This window comes from Strix uralensis, chromosome 10 (assembly GCF_047716275.1).
Source record: "Strix uralensis isolate ZFMK-TIS-50842 chromosome 10, bStrUra1, whole genome shotgun sequence".
In the NCBI taxonomy this organism is placed as follows: Eukaryota; Metazoa; Chordata; class Aves; order Strigiformes; family Strigidae; genus Strix; species Strix uralensis.
Genome location: NC_133981.1, coordinates 18450342 through 18474243, shown reverse-complemented (window position 1 = coordinate 18474243; position 23902 = coordinate 18450342). Strand labels below are relative to the sequence as shown.

At 37.0% G+C, this 23902-nt stretch overlaps 1 protein-coding gene across 14 annotated transcripts in view; it reads left to right on the top strand.

Annotated features, from left to right (window-relative positions):
- Positions 1-23902, top strand: part of PBRM1 (polybromo 1) — a 66834-nt gene that overhangs the window by 688 nt on the left and 42244 nt on the right. For 6 of the 14 annotated variants that reach the window (XM_074879490.1, XM_074879499.1, XM_074879497.1 and 3 more), the window contains exons 2-13: positions 2088-2210; positions 3240-3395; positions 4135-4232; positions 4815-4962; positions 7289-7432; positions 8138-8254; positions 8827-8895; positions 9666-9764; positions 10933-11018; positions 13600-13698; positions 15142-15233; positions 19786-20002. In XM_074879490.1, coding sequence (XP_074735591.1) covers positions 2172-2210; positions 3240-3395; positions 4135-4232; positions 4815-4962; positions 7289-7432; positions 8138-8254; positions 8827-8895; positions 9666-9764; positions 10933-11018; positions 13600-13698; positions 15142-15233; positions 19786-20002 — 1364 coding nt within the window. In that variant the 5' untranslated portion in view covers positions 2088-2171. Of the gene's footprint in view, positions 1-2087; positions 2211-3239; positions 3396-4134; positions 4233-4814; positions 4963-7288; positions 7433-8137; positions 8255-8826; positions 8896-9665; positions 9765-10932; positions 11019-13599; positions 13699-15141; positions 15234-19785; positions 20003-23902 lie in introns of those variants that run through there. The other 8 variants (XM_074879495.1, XM_074879498.1, XM_074879491.1 and 5 more) reach the window with 6 other exon arrangements.

The window sequence follows — 23902 nt, the reverse complement described above, 5'->3', positions numbered from 1 at the left end:
CCGGAAAAGGTGTTTTTCTTTGTCTCCTTCTCCTGCCAACAATAACACCACATAACCCGGGCAGGGTGCAGGCGGGGGCCCCCCTGCGGGACGGTTTGGGGAAGTTATGTGCTTTGCCTCTTCGTGCTTGTCCCAGTGTTGATAAAACGACCGATGTGCTGCGTCTCTCGCTTCTTCGCCAACTTTGTCCTTCTGTAGTGTCTGGTTGCTGCCGTCCCCCTTTCCCTATGTTGTAGCAGGTTTCAGTGTGATCGATAATCGGGGGAAATTCTGGCTGTGCTTCCCTCCCCTGTTCCGTTTGCTAAATTTGCCATGATTTAGTGAGTATTTCTGTTGAAACGTGGGAGATCCTGATAATGATAAAATACTTTCTGTGGTATCTGTTGGCTTTTAGCTTTTTTCTGCTTGGAGGCAGAAAATGAAATGTGTGCTAGAACCTCATTGGCTTGTTTTAAGCGTGTTATCTCAAATGCATGTAAAAACTGTTCACTTAATGAGGTCAGACTGGGTGACACTTGTGGTGATCAGTCTAGTACAGCTTTCAGGAGGGGCAGTCTTCCACCCATTGTGTATATATTAGTATACGTGGGTATTAGTAATGGCCAAACCATTTCTTATAGAGATGTCTATGGTTATGCGACATTTTTATGGACAGTGTGAGCAATCGTTAAGAAGACGCTCAAGCTCGTGTTGCACAGGAGGCGGCTTGTTTGTAGTGGTGGAGATTCTTGGTGTGACTGTTGAGAGACTTGTGAGCTAGCAGTTACATTACAGAAGAAAGTCTAGGAGATATGTTCTTAAGTAAAGCAGAATACATTTCTGCACACAGTAGGATTATCTCCGTTTATGAGCATGGAGTTCTAGAGAGAAATTTACATTTTGGAGCCTGGCATTCGGTAGGAGTTTTACGTAAGCAGTTCTCTCAGTATTCATGATGTTGTTCAGACTGATACGAGTTTTGCACCTTCCTTGGTTATTAGAGGAGAAAAATGTTTCTGTGTACAGAATGGCCGGACGTCTTGATCATACAAGTATACACCAGTATGCCTGAGAGCAGCAGTGTACGTGCCTCAGATAACAGATGTGGAGAAGCCTATATGCAGTTTGCAGGCAGGTGCTGGTTGGGAGGTCCCCAAATCTTTGTTCGAGGATGAGATTGGACTGAGTGTACTTTTGGGTTCCTGGGTAGACCAGAATTACAGATTGCAATAGTCCCTCCTGCCTGCCTTTCACAACCAAGAACTTGTGTTTTCTAGCAACCTCCACATCAGCACGTGCCTGGTGTTAGCTCTCAGATAAAAGTTGGAGGCAGTGCCAAAAGCGACAGGCTGGTTGTCCGTCCCTGAGATGAATTGCCTGCTAATAAAGCACCAAGTTTCTCTGTACGTGTGTGTTATGAGAACATCCAGAATACCGACCGTGAAAACAATCTCTCTGGGGTTTCATTGAAGACCGTACTTGCATGAACTAAGTAGTAGCAATCATTTTTCCATAAAATGGTTCTGTACATTTCATGTGGAATTTCTGAAAGAAATCAGACTTGGAGACTGCTTAGAAATTGAAACAGGTATATCTTTAGTGAACCTGTATAGCTGGATGCTTAATGTTGCTTACTTGTGAGGATAAAAATCCACTCTGAAGACTGATGGAGGTGCATCATCACTAGAGATGCTATTAAATGTTTCTTGACCTTAAAAATTATTTTGTTATTGTTCTAACCACTGTACTACTTCACATTCTGTAAGTTTTACTGCTTTCGGGTTTTTACTCTCAGGTCAGATATCGCTTATGTTTACTCCCTGCTCTGCTTGATGAATCATTCTCTAGCAAGTGGCTGTGAAATCTGTAATATGTATTCAGGAACATTAGAGAAATGTGTTTTTACTGTAAAAATGACAGAAATGTCTAGCATTCTGTGTACAAAAATACTTTGTAGAGTTTCTGCTAGGCTAAAAAAAGTCACCTTCTGTTTCTTGCTTTTTTTCTCTGTCACTGTAATTATTAAATTTATTCTTTAGTTTTATTCTTTAATTATCTATCTACTCTTAGTTTTCTTCTCTCTCTCCTTCCTTTTTCTTGTCTTCCAGTTTTGGCTGTACTAACACCATTGCTGGTTTGCTACTCTTAGAGTGTTACCTTCTCCCAGTATCTGTACTTGGCCATCAGACACTATGAGGAGACTGGCTTTTCGAGGTGCTGGTTGTACTCTGGTAAATCTGGTAAATTATTGATTGTATGTGCACCATTCCCTCCATTCTTCTGCCTTAGGCTTTTGCTTTTCTTTATCCTGCTAATTATTCCTGCCTTATTCATCTCATTTGTGTGCTTTAAATTAATTCTGTCTCTAACATAAATGCTCTGATGTGGTTATGGTGTGCTGCCATACCTTGTAAATCAACTGAGTGCTTCCTAGAAGAAATTCCTTGGTTTGGTTGAAAAATGGGTATAGGCTGGGATAGATGGATCTATTCTGTCTTCAGCCTTTCAGACAGCTACAAATAAAGCTATTTTTCTGATGCTGTCACTGAAAGTTGGGAAAGAGCCAACAACTTGTTCTGTAAATCACCATAATTGTTGGATGGTGGTTGTTCATTTGTCACTGTGTTGGCAAATGGAAAACTATGGCTAAAAAAGGAGGTGTTTTTTTCTACTTCTTGATGATTGAGCCATTCATCCTACACATAAAGTGGGAGTGGTAGGTCACACGATGGTTCAGACCTTTTTTGGGCTTGAATCTAAGATAAGGTATTCAGTAGCTGTTTGAATTTTTGTTTGTAATGTGTTTTCTTCATGGGTTTTTTTTGGTTGGTTGGTTGTTTTTTGTTTTAATTTGACATGGAATTACATGCTTTTACACTAGAACTGAGCACATGTTTGCACAGCTTTTTCCTGTAAAACAGTGGTTCTCGCTTAGTTATCATGCATGGGATGAGATAGTAAAATGTAGATAGTTTCAGGACATTTCCTAGTAAGAGCTGCTAAATTCATCTTCGTCACTGTGAGCCCTAGGCTTTCTGACTTTGCTGTCATCAGTGACTATAAAACTGTAGGACCATTTTGATTTCCCTTTACTCTTGCCAATTTTTTGAAAAAGCTGGTGTTTAGATATGTGGCGTAACTGAACTGTAGTATATAACAAGTGTATGTGACATCCTAAACGTTGCTAGCTTTATAGTTAGCTCTCACCAGAGAGTTTGGATGCAATGCCATGAGTTTAAGAACATATCTCTTCATTATAGAAGAAGTTGGATTCCATGGGTTCCAAGAGGCGAAGAGCTACCTCACCTTCCAGCAGCGTCAGCGGAGGAGACTTTGATGATGGACACCACTCCACCAATATACCAGGCCCAAGCAGAAAGAGGAGGAGACTTTCCAATCTCCCAACTGTAGATCCTGTTAGTACCTCCTTAATATGCAGAACTTTTTTTCTTGGGCATACTGTATCCCTGTCTGGGAAATGCTGGATTGTAAAATGGGTGATTGTATGTAGCGCTGACCCTGAATCTGTTGCTGCCTTGGCTAAGCTTTGTTTAGGACCTTGTTCAGCTTTGGCTTGTTCTTGTCTCCCCAGTTTCATCTTTTTCTTTCCCATTTTCCTTTTGCTGCTTTTCTTTTTTTTTTTTGATGATGATGATTTTAGCAGATGGAAGGATGTTGGAAAAGGAGCTGAAATCATAACATGCAGAAGTTGAGAGCTGTGTCTGAATAACAAATGCAGAAAGATAAGTGGGGAACGGCACAGGCAGTGATTGCTGAAGTGTGCGATGTCTGTTATGCTTTTGAGTTAGCAGTCTAATTTTAATTAATTGCAGAGCAGAAGAACCCCTGTCATTGTTTTAGATGTCTATAACTTGGAGAGAATTGTACTGAATTAATTTACATTTTGGGTGTTTTACTTAGAATTAGCATTGAAAGAAAGCTCCCTGTGTTCAAAAAAATAAATTAAAATTCTGCAGTACCTGGCAAACTTGTCAGGTATCATACTAATGTATGAGATGCACCAATTTCTTCACGCTTCTGCTTTAGAGCACCTTGTGGATTGGCAGCTTGTCTTTCCCCTTGTAAGCAGGCTTTGATTTGTTATCTCCTTAAAATGTTCTAACTTTTTATTACTTTATTGTTCTTGCATTTTAGATTGCTGTATGCCATGAACTTTACAACACCATCAGAGATTACAAAGATGAACAGGGCAGGCTCCTTTGTGAGCTTTTCATTAGGGCACCGAAGCGAAGGTAAGACCATGGTTCTGGTTAAGCCTCGAACCTGAGATTTAGTCAGAGAGTAAGTGGATATTGAGGAATACTTCAGCATTAGTAGCTGTGAAAAAATTAAGCTAAATTTCTCATGGTTTCCCACCAGTGTTTGATCTGAGTATTTGATGTAATTATTCAATGGAACATGCTAACATTGGTGCCCTTTTTCAGTCAAAAAAGGACACACTGAATTTAAAATGTTTCTTGTGACACCTGCCTAAAACATCTATGCCTGTGACTATAGAATATTCCACCTAAGTGGTGGAACGTAATACTAAGGGCAAACCTTGGGAAGATTAATAGAAATGACCCTTTAAAATGCAAAAGATAAAGTAAGAGAGTGAATTTTCTCTTAAACTTAGAAAACTGAGGATGATAGCAGAGCATGTAATAAAGTAAGCCTACTAATAGACCAGATCTAACAGTCCAGATCTTTTAGCTGTAACAAAAATGTATTGGAACTTTCTTTGGTTTATTTAGTCATAGACACATACAAACTTCAATGCTGTGGGTTTGGTTTTGCTGCTTGGAATATAATGCCTGTTTTTGTCATTGCAACAGAAATCAGCCAGATTATTATGAAGTGGTTTCCCAGCCAATCGATTTAATGAAAATCCAACAAAAGCTAAAGATGGAGGAATACGATGATGTGAATGTGCTGACTGCTGATTTTCAGCTTCTCTTTAACAATGCAAAGGCTTACTATAAGGTGAGGAAAATACATATAAAGGCTCAAATTCGTTGTAAAAGTGGTAGAGATAGGTTCAAATTCTTCCTTCGTTTGGCCAAAAAACTTTTCAGTTTATCCTTTATTATTGGTAAGAGAACAGCACACGTTGCAGTTATTTGCGTATATTTTCATAAGGTTGACCATGTCTTTGTAAGATGTCCTACTATAGCAATTTTTCTGTGGAAAACTATAAAATAATGTGAAGAGGATCTTCATGTAGTTTTCCAAAAGTGATACAAAGCAAAAATAGAGATGTAAACTCAGAAAAAATATTCTTTTATCAAAGCCTTCCCATTTTACAACACACTGTAACCTTTTGAAATAGGAAAAAGACTTATTTTTTTTCCCAGAAGGAGGAGTTTATAAATAACTGCAAGCATACAGTAGGAGTGTTGAATCTTTCTCTTCCATTGGCGACTTAATAATATGAAAAAAAGGCACACTGATTATCATGGTCAGTGATGATAGATTGTGGGTGTACGTGACCATGTATTTCATCAAGGATGTCACCCCCAAGTCCATTTCCACAAACTAGGTATGTGTTTTATTTTAGATGGTAATGGTTTTTATTGCAGTGGCCATAAGGAAGTGGGAAAAAAAATAGATTAATCTTGTTTAATGGAAGGCTATGTTAAATACATAAACCAGTGAAATTTTATGTAGTGACTGAGATGATACAGCAGATCTAAACCTGCTAATATTACCTTTCACATATCTTTGACTTTGGAGATGATCCCAGTGACTGCTTTCTGAATAACCCAACCAGTGTAACCTGTGGCATTCAGAAAAGCAGTGTTTATTTTGTTTCTGTTTATGTGTATGTGTGTACCTTTTTGAAAAACAATCATATTTATGGATTAATGCATTTGCACATTCTGGTTACAGTAGAAAAAGCACAAAGATTTGCAAATTCATTATGTACTCCTGAAGCTTTGCAAGGCACTCATTAATGTTGGCTTTTTCGTGGTTTCAACATGAGGGAGAAGGACTTGATGGCAGGAAAGAATGATGATAGTTTTACAGAATGTGTGCTGCCTCTGCCTACAGAATAGTGGACTCAAAATTATTCCTGTATTGTAAAAATCTTGCGTGTAGAATAGAAATAGGTAGCCATCATTCTAGGATGAAGGAATGTTGACATTTCTAGAGAAATACGGAGTTGTGAGCTGGAGATATGGCACACAAACATAACCTCTTCTTTTTTCATCTTTTACCTTACCCACACAGTTCCAATGACACATATAAAACAGGGATGGCTGATTCCTTGTCAAGGTCTTTATTGCAGCAGGTGTTTTATTGGCAATGCTAGATTAGAATTTTGTTTTTTTGGTATTTTGGCTCAACTCTTACGCTTTTGAGCATCTTGCATTCATATAGGTGGAATCAGACTAGTGGAGCAGAATACCCTTTAAATGTGTTCCTCATAATTAACACCTGGTCTAATGTCTTGAGAATATTTAAGCCTAATAAGGTAAGCTTAAGAATAGTTCTCATGTTGGTTTCTCATTTGTATTACAAGTTGTCAGAGCTTGAGAGAGTGAAGTAAGAAGAGTGTAATCAGCAGTAATAAGGTGACATATCTGCAGGAATACCTGAAGTAGAGATTAAGTGACAGAGGAGAGGGACACAAAAATACGTAAGAGTGGAAAAGCAGTCTTTTTTCTGTGTAATGTTCTTAAGTAGTAATGTTAATAGGCACATGCTTGTCTGCCACTACCAACTCTGTATTTACAAAACTTAATATTCTGGCTAATGCTTCTAGTTCTTCCAAAAAATATACCTAGATGTGTGCCCCAGTGGTAGCATGTTGTCAAGTTCTTTGGAATTTCACAGATAATCCTGACTAAATCATTGCAGTGTTTTCAAAGATATTGGCACATTTATTGGCATTCTTCTTTTGTAGGAAGTAATTTTAAAGTGCCACGCAGTGGCAACAGTATTGCCTTAAATCGCATTTCTGGCATACTGATATTTAGTCTGTTTTAAATATTGGTAGTGTTATGCTTCAGCAAAACCTAATGATTTCTCCACATTCATCTAATAGGCTTGTCTAAGCCTCAGCCCAAGTAATTTTATTGTGCTAAGTTTTCTGAAAGACTCAGGTGCTTTGGAGTAATAGAGGTTATATTTTCTAGAGCTTATTGTGATTCTTAACATCTCTGTTGAAGAGCAACTGAAGCAGGAATTTCCCAGGTTTTCTATTATTTATTTAATGCATTTAATACCTTTCAACTAATAATTTTTTAATTTCCTTCAGGTAAGAATGATCTGAATTTTGAGCAGAATGTTTGATTTGTTTTTGCAGCCTGATTCTCCTGAATATAAAGCTGCCTGCAAACTATGGGAGTTGTATTTGCGTACAAAAAATGAATTTGTTCAAAAAGGTGATGCTGAGGAGGAAGATGACGATGAGGAAGGACATGACAATCAAGGAGCAAATTCTGAATTAGTAAGTATGGGCATGACAGCTGCAGTTGGAGGAAGCCATGGCTCTGTATGTCAGCTGACTCTGAGAGGGAGATTGGCCTCCATACGTGAAAAAGCATTAAATCTTTTCATAGTTAAATTATGCCTCAAAAGGTATTTCTTATACAGGTTTATTAATTAATAATTTCACAGCATTGTTTGTGTGTTTCACTTCTGCCTAGCAAAAAAAAGTCATGAGGTTTTCTGATATGGATAAAATGTGGTTCTGGTTTAGTCAAAACTAGTATGATGTGTGCTTGATATTATGCCAACACTGAGGTTTGGTGCAAGGAAGCTTCATGTCTAATGACATAATTTTCCAGCATGTGTCCCATTCAGTTAGTGCAGCTGTTCCTGTAGTGTTTTATAAGCCAGATACAATGATAGGAAGTTTGGGCATGTCTGGTTTTTGTGATGTTGGGACGCGTGGTTTCATTAATGTTGCCAACCATGTCTATTCTAACAATATGTAATGTATGTCTGACAGTCTGCAGTGTAAATGTGAAGTTAAAGTTTTCTCATGTGCTTTATCTAAATGCATAAACAATGTTGTTTTCAAAAGTTGCATCTGTGTTTTATAGCTGACTTTTTCTGTCTTTGAAAAGTAAGTTGGTATATTTCAGTGCAACTTGAAGCACTCCACTATGGCTGCTATTAAAACTTACTGTGATTTTATTTCTTATATTAGTCATCTCCAGGTTACCTGAAGGAAATTCTTGAACAGCTTCTTGAAGCTGTAGCTGTTGCCACAAACCCATCAGGGCGCCTCATAAGTGAACTGTTTCAGAAACTTCCTTCTAAAGTGGTGGGTATTTTAATAATATTGGTTGTGTTCTAAGGTAGAAGTCTGGACATTTATATAGCTGATGTCATACACTATGATGGGCACACTCAAGATGCAGTTCTTTTTTACTGTCTCATCGGTGGCAAACTCCAGCTTTTTTTGGAGCTTCCCTCCCTTCTTTGCTCCTACCAACTTGTTCCCAGCCCTTCACTGCAGACTGAGACTTGTGCTGTTCTGCCAGTTTAGGTAACTGAGGTTTTTTCGTGCAGAGTTTTTAATCTTTTAAAATATGTCTGATATCACTGTTCTGCTTCAGTGTGTGACATAACACGTTTAACCAGCAAAATAAATTCACTGAAGACCATCACCACGTATTTGGCTTTCAGACATAACTGTTCCTTTGTGTCAGTTTATTGATGAATTATGATTCCCTGTATCTGCTGTATGATCTGGCTCGCTGAAATTGAAGCCTAGTGCTATGTTTATGAAGCTTACACTGTTCTTATCTGCAATTCATCTAATAGCTCATTCTTTATTAGAACAATAGGTTTATGACTGTTTATAGTAATATAGAAATGATTTTTGTTTTCCAGCAATACCCAGATTATTATGCAATAATAAAGGAGCCCATAGATCTTAAAACTATTGCCCAAAGGATACAGGTACAGTATGAACATATTAATGTGTCAGAGTATAGGTTTAACAGTAAGCATTCTAAAATTGTTAGAAGCCAAGATTTATGGTGGTAGCAAAGGCAATGTGTTTTTCCCCTGCTATTTAAAAATCTGAACGCTGTGTTGATTTAATGTTCTGTCCTGGGTTAATGCTACAGAAGTAGCTGTGTTGCAGACCAAGCATTGTAAACTGTAGTGTGCTGGCATTGAGCCTGAATATCTTGGGTTCCTTGATGTTTAATGGTTTAAAGTAGTTCCTTGGCAAGTACTGCTGATGTAAAACATTGAAGTGTTGAAGCTTGGTCGTGCATTATCATCACCTACTTTTGTTCTAGTGCTATAAATAGATGTTTTGTAGTGATGCATTCTTCATCTTGCTTCTCCAGTAATTTGAAATACTGTTCTGTAATTCTAGCATTTTGTAAAATACTGAGGGATAGCACATAGACTGAACTAGAGAATAAGCATAAAATAACAGTTTGTCCAAACCCTTCAAAATTAAGATAATCGAATGTATTATGTATTTTTTCAATCTTTTACTTAGCATTCGTAAGCTCTGTAAGGACTTAGGACTAATGTTTGTTACTTTCTTTTTTGATGACTTTTTTCCAGATAGTTCTGTCCTCTTTATAAATATGTTGTTTTTCTCTAAATGTTCCCTTTATTCTATATGAATTCCATTTGCTTTTCACTATTTACTTAATTCTCATGCTATCTGAAGGCTGCCACTTCAACCACTTCTGGTTTTTGTTGTATAGAATGGAACTTACAAAAGCATTCATGCAATGGCCAAGGATATAGATCTTCTGGCAAAGAATGCCAAAACCTACAATGAGCCTGGATCACAAGTATTCAAGGTTAGTTTCAGTTGTTCATAGTTTGATTTGAGTTCAGATTTTCTTAACTGCTTTCTATGCTGATTGATCCTTAAATGAATCTTTAGCATAAGACCCTAAAGACTCTGTTTGCATTTTTTTTTAAAATAGCTATTAGTGTCTTTTTTTTAATATTGCTTTTAGCATAATTGGGATGTATGTAACCTTTTTTTTCTTGAGGTACATGATTTTTTCCAATTCAATTTTATGTCTGGATATGAGTTCCATGACTTCTTTGGGGGAACAGAGGATCCCTGTACTTGTGTTTGAAGTTGAAATGGCCGAAACTACAGGTTCAAGTGATAGCGGTAGTACTTGACTGTTACCTCCTTCCAGATGGCAGGAACTGCTTATGGTTATCATAAGCTTCAAAACCAGAGTCATGCCTTCTTTGCATAGTTTTTGAAGATCCTCTTTCTTTTAGCCATATTTTTGTGACCAGATTGCACTTCCTATCTTTTTCATACTTGGTTCACCAGCATTTTGTGTACAAATGATCACATTGCTGTTTCCATGTACTCTGGAAGTAAGAGAATTTCAGTGGTAAATTATTCTTTTGTGTGCTCAGTTTTTAAGGGCTTTGTAGTGAGAGACCTTGTATATGTACAACACTATTATGTAAGTGGTTCTTGGACTTTTCCAGTTGCACTTTTGTTTGGATTGTAGTTTCAGTTCCTAGCAACGTTACTCACACTTGCAACCTCACTCAAAACTTATAATCTCGATTTTGTGAACTGTTAACTCTAAGTATTGAGTCCACGGGTGTATAGTGAGAGAGAGCAAGCATTGTAAAGCTCTGTAATGCTAGTAACTTTTTGATTGCGAAGGCATAGAAACTCATTTGCCTGTTTAGTTCAAAGCGATATTCAGGTATATTTACAAATTGTAGATTCTTTAAAAAATTTATTTTTTAAAGGATATGACAAAGAATGAGCTTGAAGCTACTCAGCTATTCTATTCAGTTTTTACAGGCTACTGTGGGTGTATTTCAGGCAGACTCTGTTCTAAGCTTCATTTCTCATGCAAAGTTGTTTTATACCTAAATGTAAAAACCCCTTCATTTTTGTTTTAGATTTTTAGATAGATGGATATACCTGACTATAACAATCTTCACTTTCAACATTAAACAAAAAATTCTTTTAATTGACAGGATGCAAATGCGATTAAAAAAATATTTAATATGAAAAAGGCTGAAATTGAACACAGTGAGTTGGCCAAGTCAAGTCTCCGAATCAGGTACTGCAAATAGAGTTCTTATAATCTCATATAAAAATCTCTATAGACATTCCCTTAATTTTGCTGTGGAGAATACAGTGGGAAATAATTGCTTGAAAACTTAGTTTGTGGTTGTTTTAAAAGTTATAAATCATAAAATAGTTTTTGGAAGGAAACTTTTTGTTGAAGTACTTCTGTGGTGAAATATTTCTGTGATGTACTTGATTATGAAAAACGGTGTCAGTCAATCTTTTGTAGCTTAAACTGTGGCCAACTTCCACCACATGTGTTAATAAGTTAATAACAGGAAAGGAATAGTGAGGAACATGGTGGTTTGTTGTGCTTTGCTTTAAGAAAACTACTGGGTATTCTTAAACCTTGTTAGGAGCTGAAACGTAAGAGCTCACAGTTAGTTAGGTAGTGGCAGAAACATAGGAACAAGATCTCAGGCAAATATATTTATAGGGAAGTCCACATTATATAAATTTTTGTTTGAAAACAAATTTCTATCTGTGGAGAGAGGACACTGAAGATCTAGACTTACTAATCAGTGAAGCATAGGTCTTAAATAGGCAGGTATAAAACACTGTTGATAGCTCTATTTGTTAGATAGAGTGGTTTTATTTAGGAAACAGCATTTTCTACCTGTGAAAATCCATAGTGTACAGAGAAGTGATGGAGTCATTTTAGATGTTTCTTATCTGAAATGCAATTAGATTTCTTCTCGTATAAACTTTTTACTTATGAGTAACACCTAAAAGTAGATTTAGATATTATTTGCCAGTATGAGCCGTGTCATTTATCTAAAAAAATAAAGCAATGTCTTGCGAGTCATCCAAGGAGTTAGCAGACTCTTTACAAGTTGGACTCTCTTTTTGTATTTGAGCTGTTTACTGGTATTTGATGCTGGAAAATAAGTGCTGTCATTTCCTGCAATGGTTTGTGTGGTACAACTGAAAACACTAGCATTCCCTTACTTTACTGAAAGGCAATTTAAATTTTTTTGTTGTCTGAAAAATGTGTAAATTGTGTCAGTATTAAAAGTATTCCTTAGGATTATTACTTGTGAAAGAAGTGGAAGTTACCTCATTGATTTTTACTATTTGGTGCTTTGGGGCATTCAACCTATATAGTGTTTTTTCTGGTTCATTTGTTCAGTGTTAGCGTAATTCCCATCTTTGGGTGAATCACTGTTGGAGCATATAAAAATATAAAAGCAGAAATACTGTTAGGGAGTAATTCTCGACACATATTTTAATAATTTTCCTTCTTAAGAGTATGTGTAGTCCCAGAAGACCTTGATTCTACAGACACTGAACATCATATGTTTGCTTTGCTGTAACTAGAATTGCATATAAGCATAGAAGTTTTCTATTTAAATTATGATTTTATTTTATTTTTCTCACTGTATTGGCCTTTGGTGAAGTTCAGGATGTCACGTGTGTGTGTGTATCGTGTTTAATTTTGAGGCTTAACCCTTTTTCTTCAAAATAAAGCTGTTTGCATAAGAAGGGATGACAGATAAATCACACTGATATTTGTTAGTTGAATTCCTCTCTTGCACTGCCAACCCATTTCCACTCCTCAGCTACCTTATTCTAGATGTTCTCTTATGTACGGTGTTTTCAATAGACCTGCAAACCCTGAAGTAATCTGAATGTCAGAATAATTGACAGCTCCCTTCTTTGTTTCTCTAACTTGGCAAAAAAAATTTATAATGCCTGAAGCAGGCTGAGTGCAAAAAAATTGGGGGTGAGAGAAAAGTATCATAAAAAGCAAACCTTTCACCTGCTGTTCTGCATTTCACTGGTTGCTTCTTTTACCGAACCATTATTCTTTTTTCATTTCTTTCTGCGTAATCTGCATCACAGAATCATTATTTTGTATTTAAATTCCTAATTCCTAACTGCTTAATTGTCTCAAATGGGGGTGTCCTTTACCTATTGCTGATTTAGGTAAAATACCCCCCATAAGTTCATTTAAAGTTTACTTACTATATTTTTCTTCAGAATTTATATCTGTTTTTCTTTGTCATTGATAGATCAGGCTCAAATTCATCATAACGCTACTAACCTAAGTTCTACAGACATGTTGCCTCTGTGTCAAAAATCATGCTTTTCTATTGCAGAGTTCATTGTAGCCTTTGCCATACTAAATTGCTCTTTGTTGGTGCATTTAACTGTCCTCCCTTAAATAAAGTGGCAAAATAAAGTTGCTTGACATTATGCACTCTCAAGCAACTTGACAGTGATTTTGTTAAGTATTGATAAAACATGATTGGATCTGTATGATTAGCTTCATCTGGATGCTGAGGAATATTTTGTTGACTGCTTTCACTGCTAAAGTAAGCTGCGCTGTGTGTATAGCTTTTAATCCTCAATCTAAATGTTACCTTCCTCTGACTTTATAAACAAAATCAATATTAATGCTGGGGCACTAAATGTATCGTAGTATTACTTTACATTTTATATCTGTCTCTGAACCTTTTGGCTGATCTATCAAAGTAATTCTGTAAAAAGCTTTATCCTTGCTGCATCTTTTCTTGGGTCTAAGGTGGGCCTCTTTTTCTCCCCTTTCCTTGGCTTGTCTCTTCTGCCTTAAGGACTCCATCAAATTTGACTGCTTCCAAGCTGACAGGTCCTTCCTCACAGGGTAAAGGCAGTGTTGGTGATGAGAGAAATTCTTCTAACAAATATTACCGGTAAGTAAATTATGAACTTGGAGGAAAAGCTGGGTTGTCATAATAAGGAAATAGTAAAATACGGGTGGTTTTTGGTTTGGGGGTTGTTTTTTTTTTTTGAGTTGAGAGTGCTCTTCAATATTGACTCAAATGCTTTTGAGATTCAAATATATTTCAGTCAAATATCTATTAAGTATGATTTAATAAGTTATTTTGCCGTAATTACTCTTCCATGTTTGATTTTATTTTTAACATTTCAAAACACCTGTCATGAAATACTCTATGCAATTATTTCCTTAGAAATGTTCTGAAGAACAGTGTGTTAAGCTTCGTTACAAAATAGAGCAGGTGAAAAAAAACGTGGAAGTGTATTGTAGACCTGAAAAATTACATTTGGAGACTAAAAAGCAATAGGTAGAACTAAGTAATTAAGAGATGGATGGTGGAAAACAATGAAGCCTCTAAAAAGGAAGTATTGCATTTAGGATGCATTTATGGCAAACTTGCTGAGTAGACTGGTTCACTGGAGGCTTTCCCGTTTGTTCTTTCAGTCATCAGTTGAGAATTTTGGTACCTAGCAAAAGTCTCGTGTCTACAGTCTCTGGGTTACCGTCTTGAAACAGTACTACTCCTGGCTAATTCCCTGCGTGTGTATTCTGAAACCATGCTTTAGCACATCAGCTGCCAAGGGTCTTGAAGGGATTGAGCATTTGTACAGAGTTGGTGTCATTTTAATCAACCCATTCTGCTTCTTCGCAGTCTGCTCCCTCAGGGCAAGGCTGAGCCCATTACTGGAGGTGCCTAAGAGCTGACCTAGTAAAAAAGCAGAGATTGTCAGGCATAGCCTACAGTGTAGGTATGAAATGCTGTGCCCCAGGTTTGGGACAAAAGGGAGGAAGCGAGGGATGCTGAAGTCAGTGAGAACACAGCTAGCGTGGATGCTGGTTTACTCCACCTGGAAAGCAGAGGAAGCTACTTCACACACAGGCACTCTGTGTGCTGAAAATGCCTGAGGCGGGGTTGGAGGTATGGAGGAGATAGCATGTACATCTTACAGCTGAATTCATGTAGACAAATCCCTATAAAACAGGATTAAATAACAAAGTTATTAATTGGGAGGGACTTGCTATCATCCCCCTTCTCCCCCAGTAATTCAAATAAGTATTGAAAATAGGACAGAAGATAGCTAGCTTGAGCTCTAGCTTTCTGATTGTGTATCCAGTTTTTTAGTTTGATGGACTGCCTCTTAAAGTAGAGGCAGACTCATGGGTCATTAACACTTTCTCTTGTTAAGGGCTCCAGTCTTTTCTTGCATAGTCATGTCTGTATTCCTGATAGTGTAGGCAACCATCGTCAGCTTCACTTGTTTACTGACACACTCTGGGTGACTGTTAATGGTTAACATGATAACCATTTTCTTTCTTTTTTTTAAATTTAGCTTTTTTTTTTTTTACTTTTTTACAGTAACAAAAGATCAGCCCAAGGGGATCGTTTATCAGCAATAACCATGGCTTTGCAATATGGATCAGAAAGTGATGAGGATGCGGCTTTGGCTGGTAGGAACTGAAACGCAGTTTCTCTATTTATTTTCTTTAATTAAAATGGTTGGAATAAGCAAAACTGTAGAGTTCCTGATACATTCAAATATCTTTATTTCAAAAATATTTTGCACTGTTTCCAAACCCAGCATGTAATTCTGCTAAATGCAATCTCTGTTTCCTCTAAGTACGAATTTATAAATGTACAGCTGATAAGATAGGGTAGGCCAAACTTGCTTGCATGTTTTGTATTTAGTGTTTGTGTTTCCAAGTATGCATATCCAAGCTTTAGGAAACTGTTGCTTGTTTTTATTACTTCTAAAATGAAACAGGAGACGCTGCAGAAGACATTGGGTACTCCTTTCAGTAAAAAAGATTTACAGTGCTGCAATTGTTTGAGAGAAATCTCCCTCACACTGGCTTGTTCTCTCTTGCTTTCTTGTGCTATTGGGTCTTCTAAGTGCCTGTCAGTTTTGTGTTTTTTTGTAAATTGAAGATAATCTTATGAGGTGTAAGGATAGATAAATGTTAGAACTTAATTTAGAAATATCTGATCTAGTCTAGCAGTCATGAAATCTTGTATGAAGTTTTGTGTTAAAACAGAAGCACATAAAAAAGCATGCCTTCATACAGCATCCTCAGTTTCATAATAAGCACGCTTTGGCATTATGCTACAACCATATATGCTGTACTACATGCATTATGTCAGATATTTCAGTATTGTCATAAATTGTTACAGGTTGTCTTATATAAGTTAGCCTGTCTTGATAGTTGCATTCTGAGTAACTTCCCCGCATTCATCTCAGAGCAGGTTTCTGAAATGCTTTTGTTCATATACTGTTGTTTTATGTTTTGTTTACATTATTTCTGCGTTGATGTGAAATGACACATCTCTTCAGTATATATTTTTGGGGCATTTATGTCACACCTGGTAATTGAGTTGTACTCACTGCTGTTTTCCAGTGGATGGATATGCTGTAGAATTTTTTGGATCATTTTAGATCTTGCAGCAAGCAAAAGCATTTTTATTCCTGGTTAGCCCAGAGTTCAGTTATTGCTTCAGAGCAGCTACTTTCTGGGAGGTGTGAGGAGTGTTTATTAGCTTGGTTCAGTGTGAATGTTAGATGCTATTTTTGCAAATTGTAATTCTGTAAAGATGCATAGCTTTTTATGTCTGTATGTGATTTAAATTCTTGAAGTGATTCTCATAGGGCCTTTCATAGGCATCTGAGATTTTTGCCTTGCTGCTGTTGAAGCTTTTCTGTCTTTACTGCATCCACCTAACAGGCAATGTCAATATTTTTGTCAGACCTCTGTCACCCTTAAGATTTTCTGTCCCTCCAACATACTGCTTGGACATTCCTATGCTTTCAGGCTCCAGATGAAAAGGATTTTTATTTAAACCAACTGATCTTTGGTTTAAATCAGTTGCTTTGGTATCTCATCTTTTTTCCTTCCTCTTAACATTCGTTAATGAGAACTAGGCTGCATGACTGGACATTAAGAGAACTTTCTCCTTCTCGATGCAGAGAACTAAATCTTTATGAGCTTCTTTGATTGTAGCAGTTGCCTAAGCAGTAAATACTGGTTTCCAGCTTGGAGTTTATCCTCACAGTTTCAGAGGGTGTCATGGTGTGATGGAGCTTGTAGAAGATTTCCAGCTCAAATGTACTAGGATATGAGCAGCTTCTACAGTTCCCTTGCTCCTCACTATAGATCTGTAAAGGGCAGGCATTGAAGGTAATTTCTAAGTATTTCATTATGTAAACAGATTTATTTTATTTTTTATTATTTCATTTAGAAATGATTTAATACTGGATGCTGCTTTTGGTTTTACTAGCATCTATTTTCGGTTAGACTTTGTGCATTCATTGTTGTCTAGGTGCTTTGGGACCACAAAGGAGACAGTCTTTAAAGCAAGTCTGAGTAAAGACTAATTTTTTTTCATATACATTCAAATACTTTCTCTCAGCCCTTCTGCATCATCATTGAGTAAGAGTACATGTGTATGTTATATGTATTTATATCTGATAATAAAACTCAGTTCCAGTTGTAAATGAGATAGCTTCCTCCTTTTGCAGTGAAATCAATTTAACATCACTGCATTATGAAGCTGTCCCTTCATTAGGAAACAGTCACTGCGGTATGGAATGAACAGCAGGAAATACATTTCGTTTGGGATTGTTGAGTGGCATGTATTTTGTGGTTATGGTTTACTGTGTTGGGGTTTTTTTTTCTGTATGTGCTAACTATGGTTGTGATAACAGCTGTATGAAAGGGGAATAACTGACTGTTACTCTCCACTGCCAACATGTGCTTGGTGGGGATATGGGACCTGGTGCTACTGCATATTAAACAATCTACAGTCTTGCATTACATGGTTTGTTCCATAGCAAGATACAGATTTTTCTGTCTTCTGATCTCAATAATACATTCTTCTTCAGTTCTTAAGATAACAGGTTTCATATTGGGAGAACACTATCATTTTCTGAATATGTAAGAATATATAACGTTTGACACATCACTTTTAAAGAACATACATGTCGTAATGAAAATGCTTATAGCTGTACTATACTATTATGTAAACACTTTCCTTTTAGTGCCTGTTTAATTTACTTAGGTTTTTATTTTAGGGAATGCCTTGTGTTCTACTTTTAATACAAGGAAGTACATTTCTTATTTAAGGTATTGAACTGCTTTATTGCTGGCTGCCACAAGTCAGAGAACAGCAATATGCTTGACTAGTTTCTTATTTTTTCTCTTTCATATAAACAAGTTGTTCTGCTTTTTATATTCTATTTCTTACTTTCTGATGGAGCACTCGGAACAGAACTGTTTGAGTAAACAAACTGAACTGAGCTGTTTGAGTAAACAAAACCAAAGACCACATTTTGCTGCATAATTATTTTGGAAACTTACTTTACCTGATAGCATTGTCTTAGCTGTTAGCATTTGTCTTCATGTTTGGGTTGATATGTTAGGTACAGGAAAACTTAGTGCTACCTCCAGACTCTTGTTTTCTACCTGAGTTATTCTGTCCAGCTCCTGCTCTGCTGGCTACTGTGTAAGTAGATTGTGGGCCATTAAGTGATGCTGATTGTCATACAGATACGTAATTAGGATAATTCTGAGTGACTTCTGTGAATCAGTAATGAACACCTTCGTTGTGTGTTTGGACATCTACTGAGGTCTGCTTGTGTTTTAACTTGCATCTAACTTGTCTGGTAGGTCCCATACACTCACATAGATCCGGAATGTCAGACAGCAGAGGAAAAATGGTAGTATTATGTTGTTATGCAGTCAGTGTCCCCTGGCTTTGTCATCATTTCAATATGTCTTTACTGAACTTGGATAGAAAGCTTGAAACACTGCCAGCCTCCACTGAGCAATAATGAAAATGCCAGCTGGAAACTTCGCGTTAAGTGTTAGAGAACTGTCTTTTGTGTAACTGAATTACCCAGTGTGTCATCTGCCAAGCTTTCCTTCAAACTTTAACTCATAAGAGGGGAAAAAGGGTGAATAATTTAACTTTAGTACGTGCAGAACCACATCGATTTTATGTTATGCCTAAATGCAGGGTACAGATTACACCATTTGTGTTACTGAGAGGTGTGGAAGCATTGGCCATTTATTCCTTCCCATCCTGTATTTCCACTACCAGCTTTTTTTTCATTCCTGTTGTGTTTCTGTTGCTCATGTAATGTTTCTCCTAACTTTATCTGCAGTAAATGTTAGTTCTTCATAGCATTTCTTTCATTCATCCTAATCCTGAAGCATAATATATGCTTCATATAGATAACTAGAGAAGTTTACTATAAAATTTGTAAATACTTTATTATGAAATGTTTATGCTAATTATATAATAATTCTAAAATATTTATTTCTCCTTCATTTTGCTGCATATATTAGAGGTGCAGGGTTTAGTGTCAGTTTTTTCTGCTAAACTTCACCATTTTTTACCTGAGCTGTGATTAATATGGTCTAAAGGATTATAGAAGTTTTGAAGTCAACTTTTTGTTATATATGCAAAAATTCGTTTTTAGTTTGGCCATTTTGCTTAACTGGCTAGACACCTTTGAAAATTCCAGACATGGTTTTTCAATTTGTAGTCTTGTAGTGAGCTCTTGTCAGATAGCAGAATGGCAGTAGTTCAATATACAAATGTGTTTGGCACAAATACTAGTATTAATGGTTTGATGGGTAAATAAGGTCATAGCTGTTGTATAGGTAGTGTGTGGTTGAATAGTCCTGTTATGTAGTCTCATAGATGAACACTTCTCAGCCCTTGTGGGTGGCAAGGATGTATTACCAGTGACAGAACTGAAATCTCATCTGATAAGAGAGATTGTAATACCTAGATGAAGTGCTATTTTTTCTCAGCTTGAGGCTCATAAGTTATATTTGTGATGTCCTTTTCTGAGGTATGAATCTGACTGCCAGAGAGTGGGTGAACACCCTGGATTGAGAGCTGCCTTTTCTTCTGGTTTAGATCTTTATCCATTTGAAAAGTCAACCAAAAAACCCACTCTGAATTGTCCTGCTGAGTTTCACATTTTTCCTTTCTGTGCAGCTGCTGCTCGTTATGAAGAGGGCGAATCTGAAGCCGAGAGCATTACTTCCTTCATGGACACTTCTAATCCTCTTTATCAGCTTTATGACACAGTTAGAAGTTGCCGGAATAATCAGGGCCAGCTCATATCTGAACCCTTTTTCCACTTGCCCTCCAAGAAAAAGTATCCTGATTATTATCAGCAAATTAAAACACCTATTTCATTGCAGCAGATCAGGTAAGAAAACAGCATGCAAACTACATCTGGTGGGAGACTATTCAAGGACTTCTTTTATTTCCAGAATCCTATCCTGTGGTTGAGTTGTCGATACCTAATGCAGTGGATACCGTCTTTCCTCTAGATTTGATTGTTTCTTGTTTCAACTCAGTTCTGCATCAGTCTTTTGATCATCTTTTATAGATGGATGCCGTTTGGTTTATTTTCCATGGAGTTTCATTTGTAATGTGCCTGAAACGTTGCCATATTGATAATTCTGAAGGCTAGGTGGGCTGCAGAGATGAAAGCTTCTGCAGAACCCCCTGCTATTCCCTTTCCTTGACCCTGGTGGCTTGGTTACCTCTTACTGTCGTGTTTTTTAAATTGATAGTGTTCAGCAATGTGAATTATAGAAAGACACTTGCAATTACAGCTAGTAATTGCTAGATAGTTTCTTTTGTCTAGGTCACAGTATAACTGTGGAGAATAATTATTTTCATTCATGATGTAGCTAGTCTGGGCTGAAGTAGGCAGTGCACCATTTATAAATCTGTGAGCTGTGAAAGGTTCATGAAGTGCCAGAGTGCAGTTGTCAGATTAAAAACCCGAGTGAAAAGAAGTGAGCAGTATCTTTCTTTAGTGGTCCAAGATAATCTAATATGATGGATATGTGTCAGGGTCCTGAGTGCATTAATAGACGTTAGTGGCACTGACCAGCCTCGGGTGGCCCTGGTCTTGTGCCCAGTGGCCACTGGGGCTCCAGTCCCTGCCTGGGCTACACTGCAGGAGTGCTGGTTCTCCAGCTTCGGTTAGTGAGGGCTGGACCCCAACACTGTTCATGTGTTTGTAATCCATTCTAATACAGAGGTCTGTAAATTTTAGTTGTACCATAATCTGATCTGCTAGACTTGGTATAATTGTTGAATAAGCAGGGGCTTTGTTAAATCAGAAAGTAACAAAGCTGCCTTTTTTTTTTTTTTTTTTAACCTGTCAGAGGGTGTTTTGCATGTGCTGGGGAACAAGTATGGAGCTGCCACACTGTCTAATCAGGGACTTTAAACCATTTTTTCTTATGTCTTAAGACACTTTCTTTGCCAAGCCAACAGCTGTACTGTCTTGAACGAAGCACAAAATGTACTTGATGGCAAAAAAAAAAAAGGTGAAATTGAGAAAAATCATTGACAGTTGTCAGGAAGCTTTTTGTCTGAATGTACCAAAGAGTATTGGCTCAAATTATGTATAAATGGATTTAATTGGGAGAGACCTTCCATTAAAAATATACTTGATATCAATTATAGGACAAATAATTTGCCATATGGAGGCAGCTGTGTTTCTGCATTCCTTACAGTGTAGGCAGGTTGCATCTGGCTATGTGAGCAGTACAGAAATTGCACGCAAATGTATGAAGAACTGTAGAAAAAAATTATTTATTGCCTGAGAGCTTAGAAAATAAAAAGGGACAGACCATCTTTTTAGAAACAGTGTTTGTAGCTCACAAGTTAAAGAACAGTATTTATAATAGTCCAACTTCTTTCAGCAAATTCTGAAATTCAACTGTTCTTTAAATTACCACATAATCTTCACTTCTTACTATACCTAAAAAGCCTTGAAGTCATGCATATGTGTACTTAATTGATGTGCTTTAAGGGAAAACTGAAGCTAGCATGATCTCACTGATATTTCAAATATGTCTTTAGTTACTCAAAACTGCCACTCATCAGGGGTGGATTTTTTTGTGTTTTTTCGTTTTTTTTGGTGTTGGGGGCGTTTTCTGTGTTTTGTGTTTCTTGGGTTTTTTTGAGATGTACATACAACAAATGTATCTTCTGTTCACATATGGGGACAGAAAAGTTAATTGTCCTAGTGAAAGGTTGAAGGTGTTGGAGTAAAGCCTGGCATTCCTGTCTCATATCTGTTTCACTTTGGCATCCGGCTACCTAGGTTATCCTGCCAGAGTGACCTGTGAAATGTGTAGCCATTGCAAATTTTACAGCTAGTCATGTATTTCAGGAGTTTGTGTGTGTTAAATGCAGGAAAAGCCTTGAAAAATAATATATGATTTCTGGAGAGAGAGTATGGGTATGTTTTGTTTTAATGCAGTGTATATTATAATTATCCCAGCCTCTCAGTCACTTTATGAGCGTCATGAACCTCAGTCATTTGAGCTGAGTGCTGGTCCCAAGCTGTTCCTGGATGTGGGAGGTAATCCTGCTGATGGCTTTAATTTTCTGCTACTTCCTTCGTGACTTGCTCTTTACAGAATCACAGAATAACTGAGATCAGAAGCAAGACCATCCATTCCAACCCCTGGCTATAGCAGGGTCAGCCAGAGCCAGTTACCCAGGACTGTGTCCAGTCTGGTTTTGAATACCTCCACATGTGGAGACTCCACAACCTCCCCGGGCAACCAGTGCCAGTGTTTGACCTCTCTCACTGTTAAAAAAAAAAAAAAAAAAAAAAAAAAAGAAAATTAAAAAAACGTTATTTTGCAAACTTAACATTGCTGGTGAAAAGTCATTCTGTAATTATAAATGACAGGAGGAATAGCCAGGAAATAATGCAGGAGAATGTGTTTAGTTACCCGGTACATAAGTGCTAGATTCTGGCATGCTTACAAGAACTGTGCTTCTCATTAAATTTTGCAGTGTTACTATGATCCCTAAGGCAAGTGGGTCAGGCTTTTCTACACCAGAGGAGGGAAGCGCTCCAGGGAATTCCCTGGCAGCAGTTCTCTCCTAAAACATGTGTGAGAGTGGTGTGGGTGCACGGGCACTGAAATTGGTATCTTCATTGGCACACCCTGGTGTCTTGCACTCCAGGAAGCTGCGCTTGTAGTTGAACTTCAAAAAAAATGCATGGATCTAGTGTATAACATGCTTAGTTTTGTGTGATGTCTACTATTTGAGGATTTGAAATGCATTTTTCTCATGAACGTGCATTCTTTTGGACAATGGTCTGTGACACTAACGTTACATTTTACTGCACTGGGATGTGTTGAGGTTCTTCTGAAACTGAGATTTGTCGTGGCTCTTGTTGCCTTTGGATTAATTATTACTTATTTGAGTTGAACGTATACTAAATGTGGTCATCTGGTCAAGCATATTTAACCACTTCTAGTAACATGGCAAACAAAGGAGTGGAACTTACCTTGAAATAATGGAGAATGCTGTCTGGATTAAAGCCTGAATGGCTTACAGAGAATTATTTTTTTTTTTTAAATAACAGAGCTTAAGCCCATTACAAATTAAGTTCTTAATTTAAAAAAAAAAAAAATTTACATTACGATTTTATTATTACATTGACTTTGGAAAAATAATATGTCACTCTTTCTGTTTGCTTAATTTATGAATGAGCCAATTGGGAAAATATTCCCTACAGAGAAAATTATTACTCTCTAATATTTAGAATACCTTGTAAATTTTCACTTAATCTGAGATTTAGCAGCTCTTTCATTCCTTTTTTCACTTAATATTATTTAATTGTTTGAATATTGCACATTTTTAAAATCGTCTGTCTGTAAACTGGTTATACAGACAGTTTTCCTACCAGTTTTACTACCTTAGCATGTACTTTCTGTGCATATTGTACGTAAGACCTTTATAAAATCACAAGTTCAGGTAAACAAGGTTCCCAACGTCCTTTATAAGACTACCATCATTCCTCAGTAGGATATTTGTCAAATGCCTTTCTTGATTGCATGCGTTCTTTGTTACTGTTTTTTTTCCTGAAGAGGCAGGACTAGCACTTCACCATTTCTGAGTAAAGGAAATAAGTTACATGAAAACTGTTTTTAACCATGTTAAAAGTTTATTGTGAAACTGCATTTCATATTCTAAATTCAGAAAAGTCACGATACTTTAGTTCTGCTGAGTTTGAGTATGATGAAATCTGTTCAAAGTACTTCTGTGAATAAACTTCATG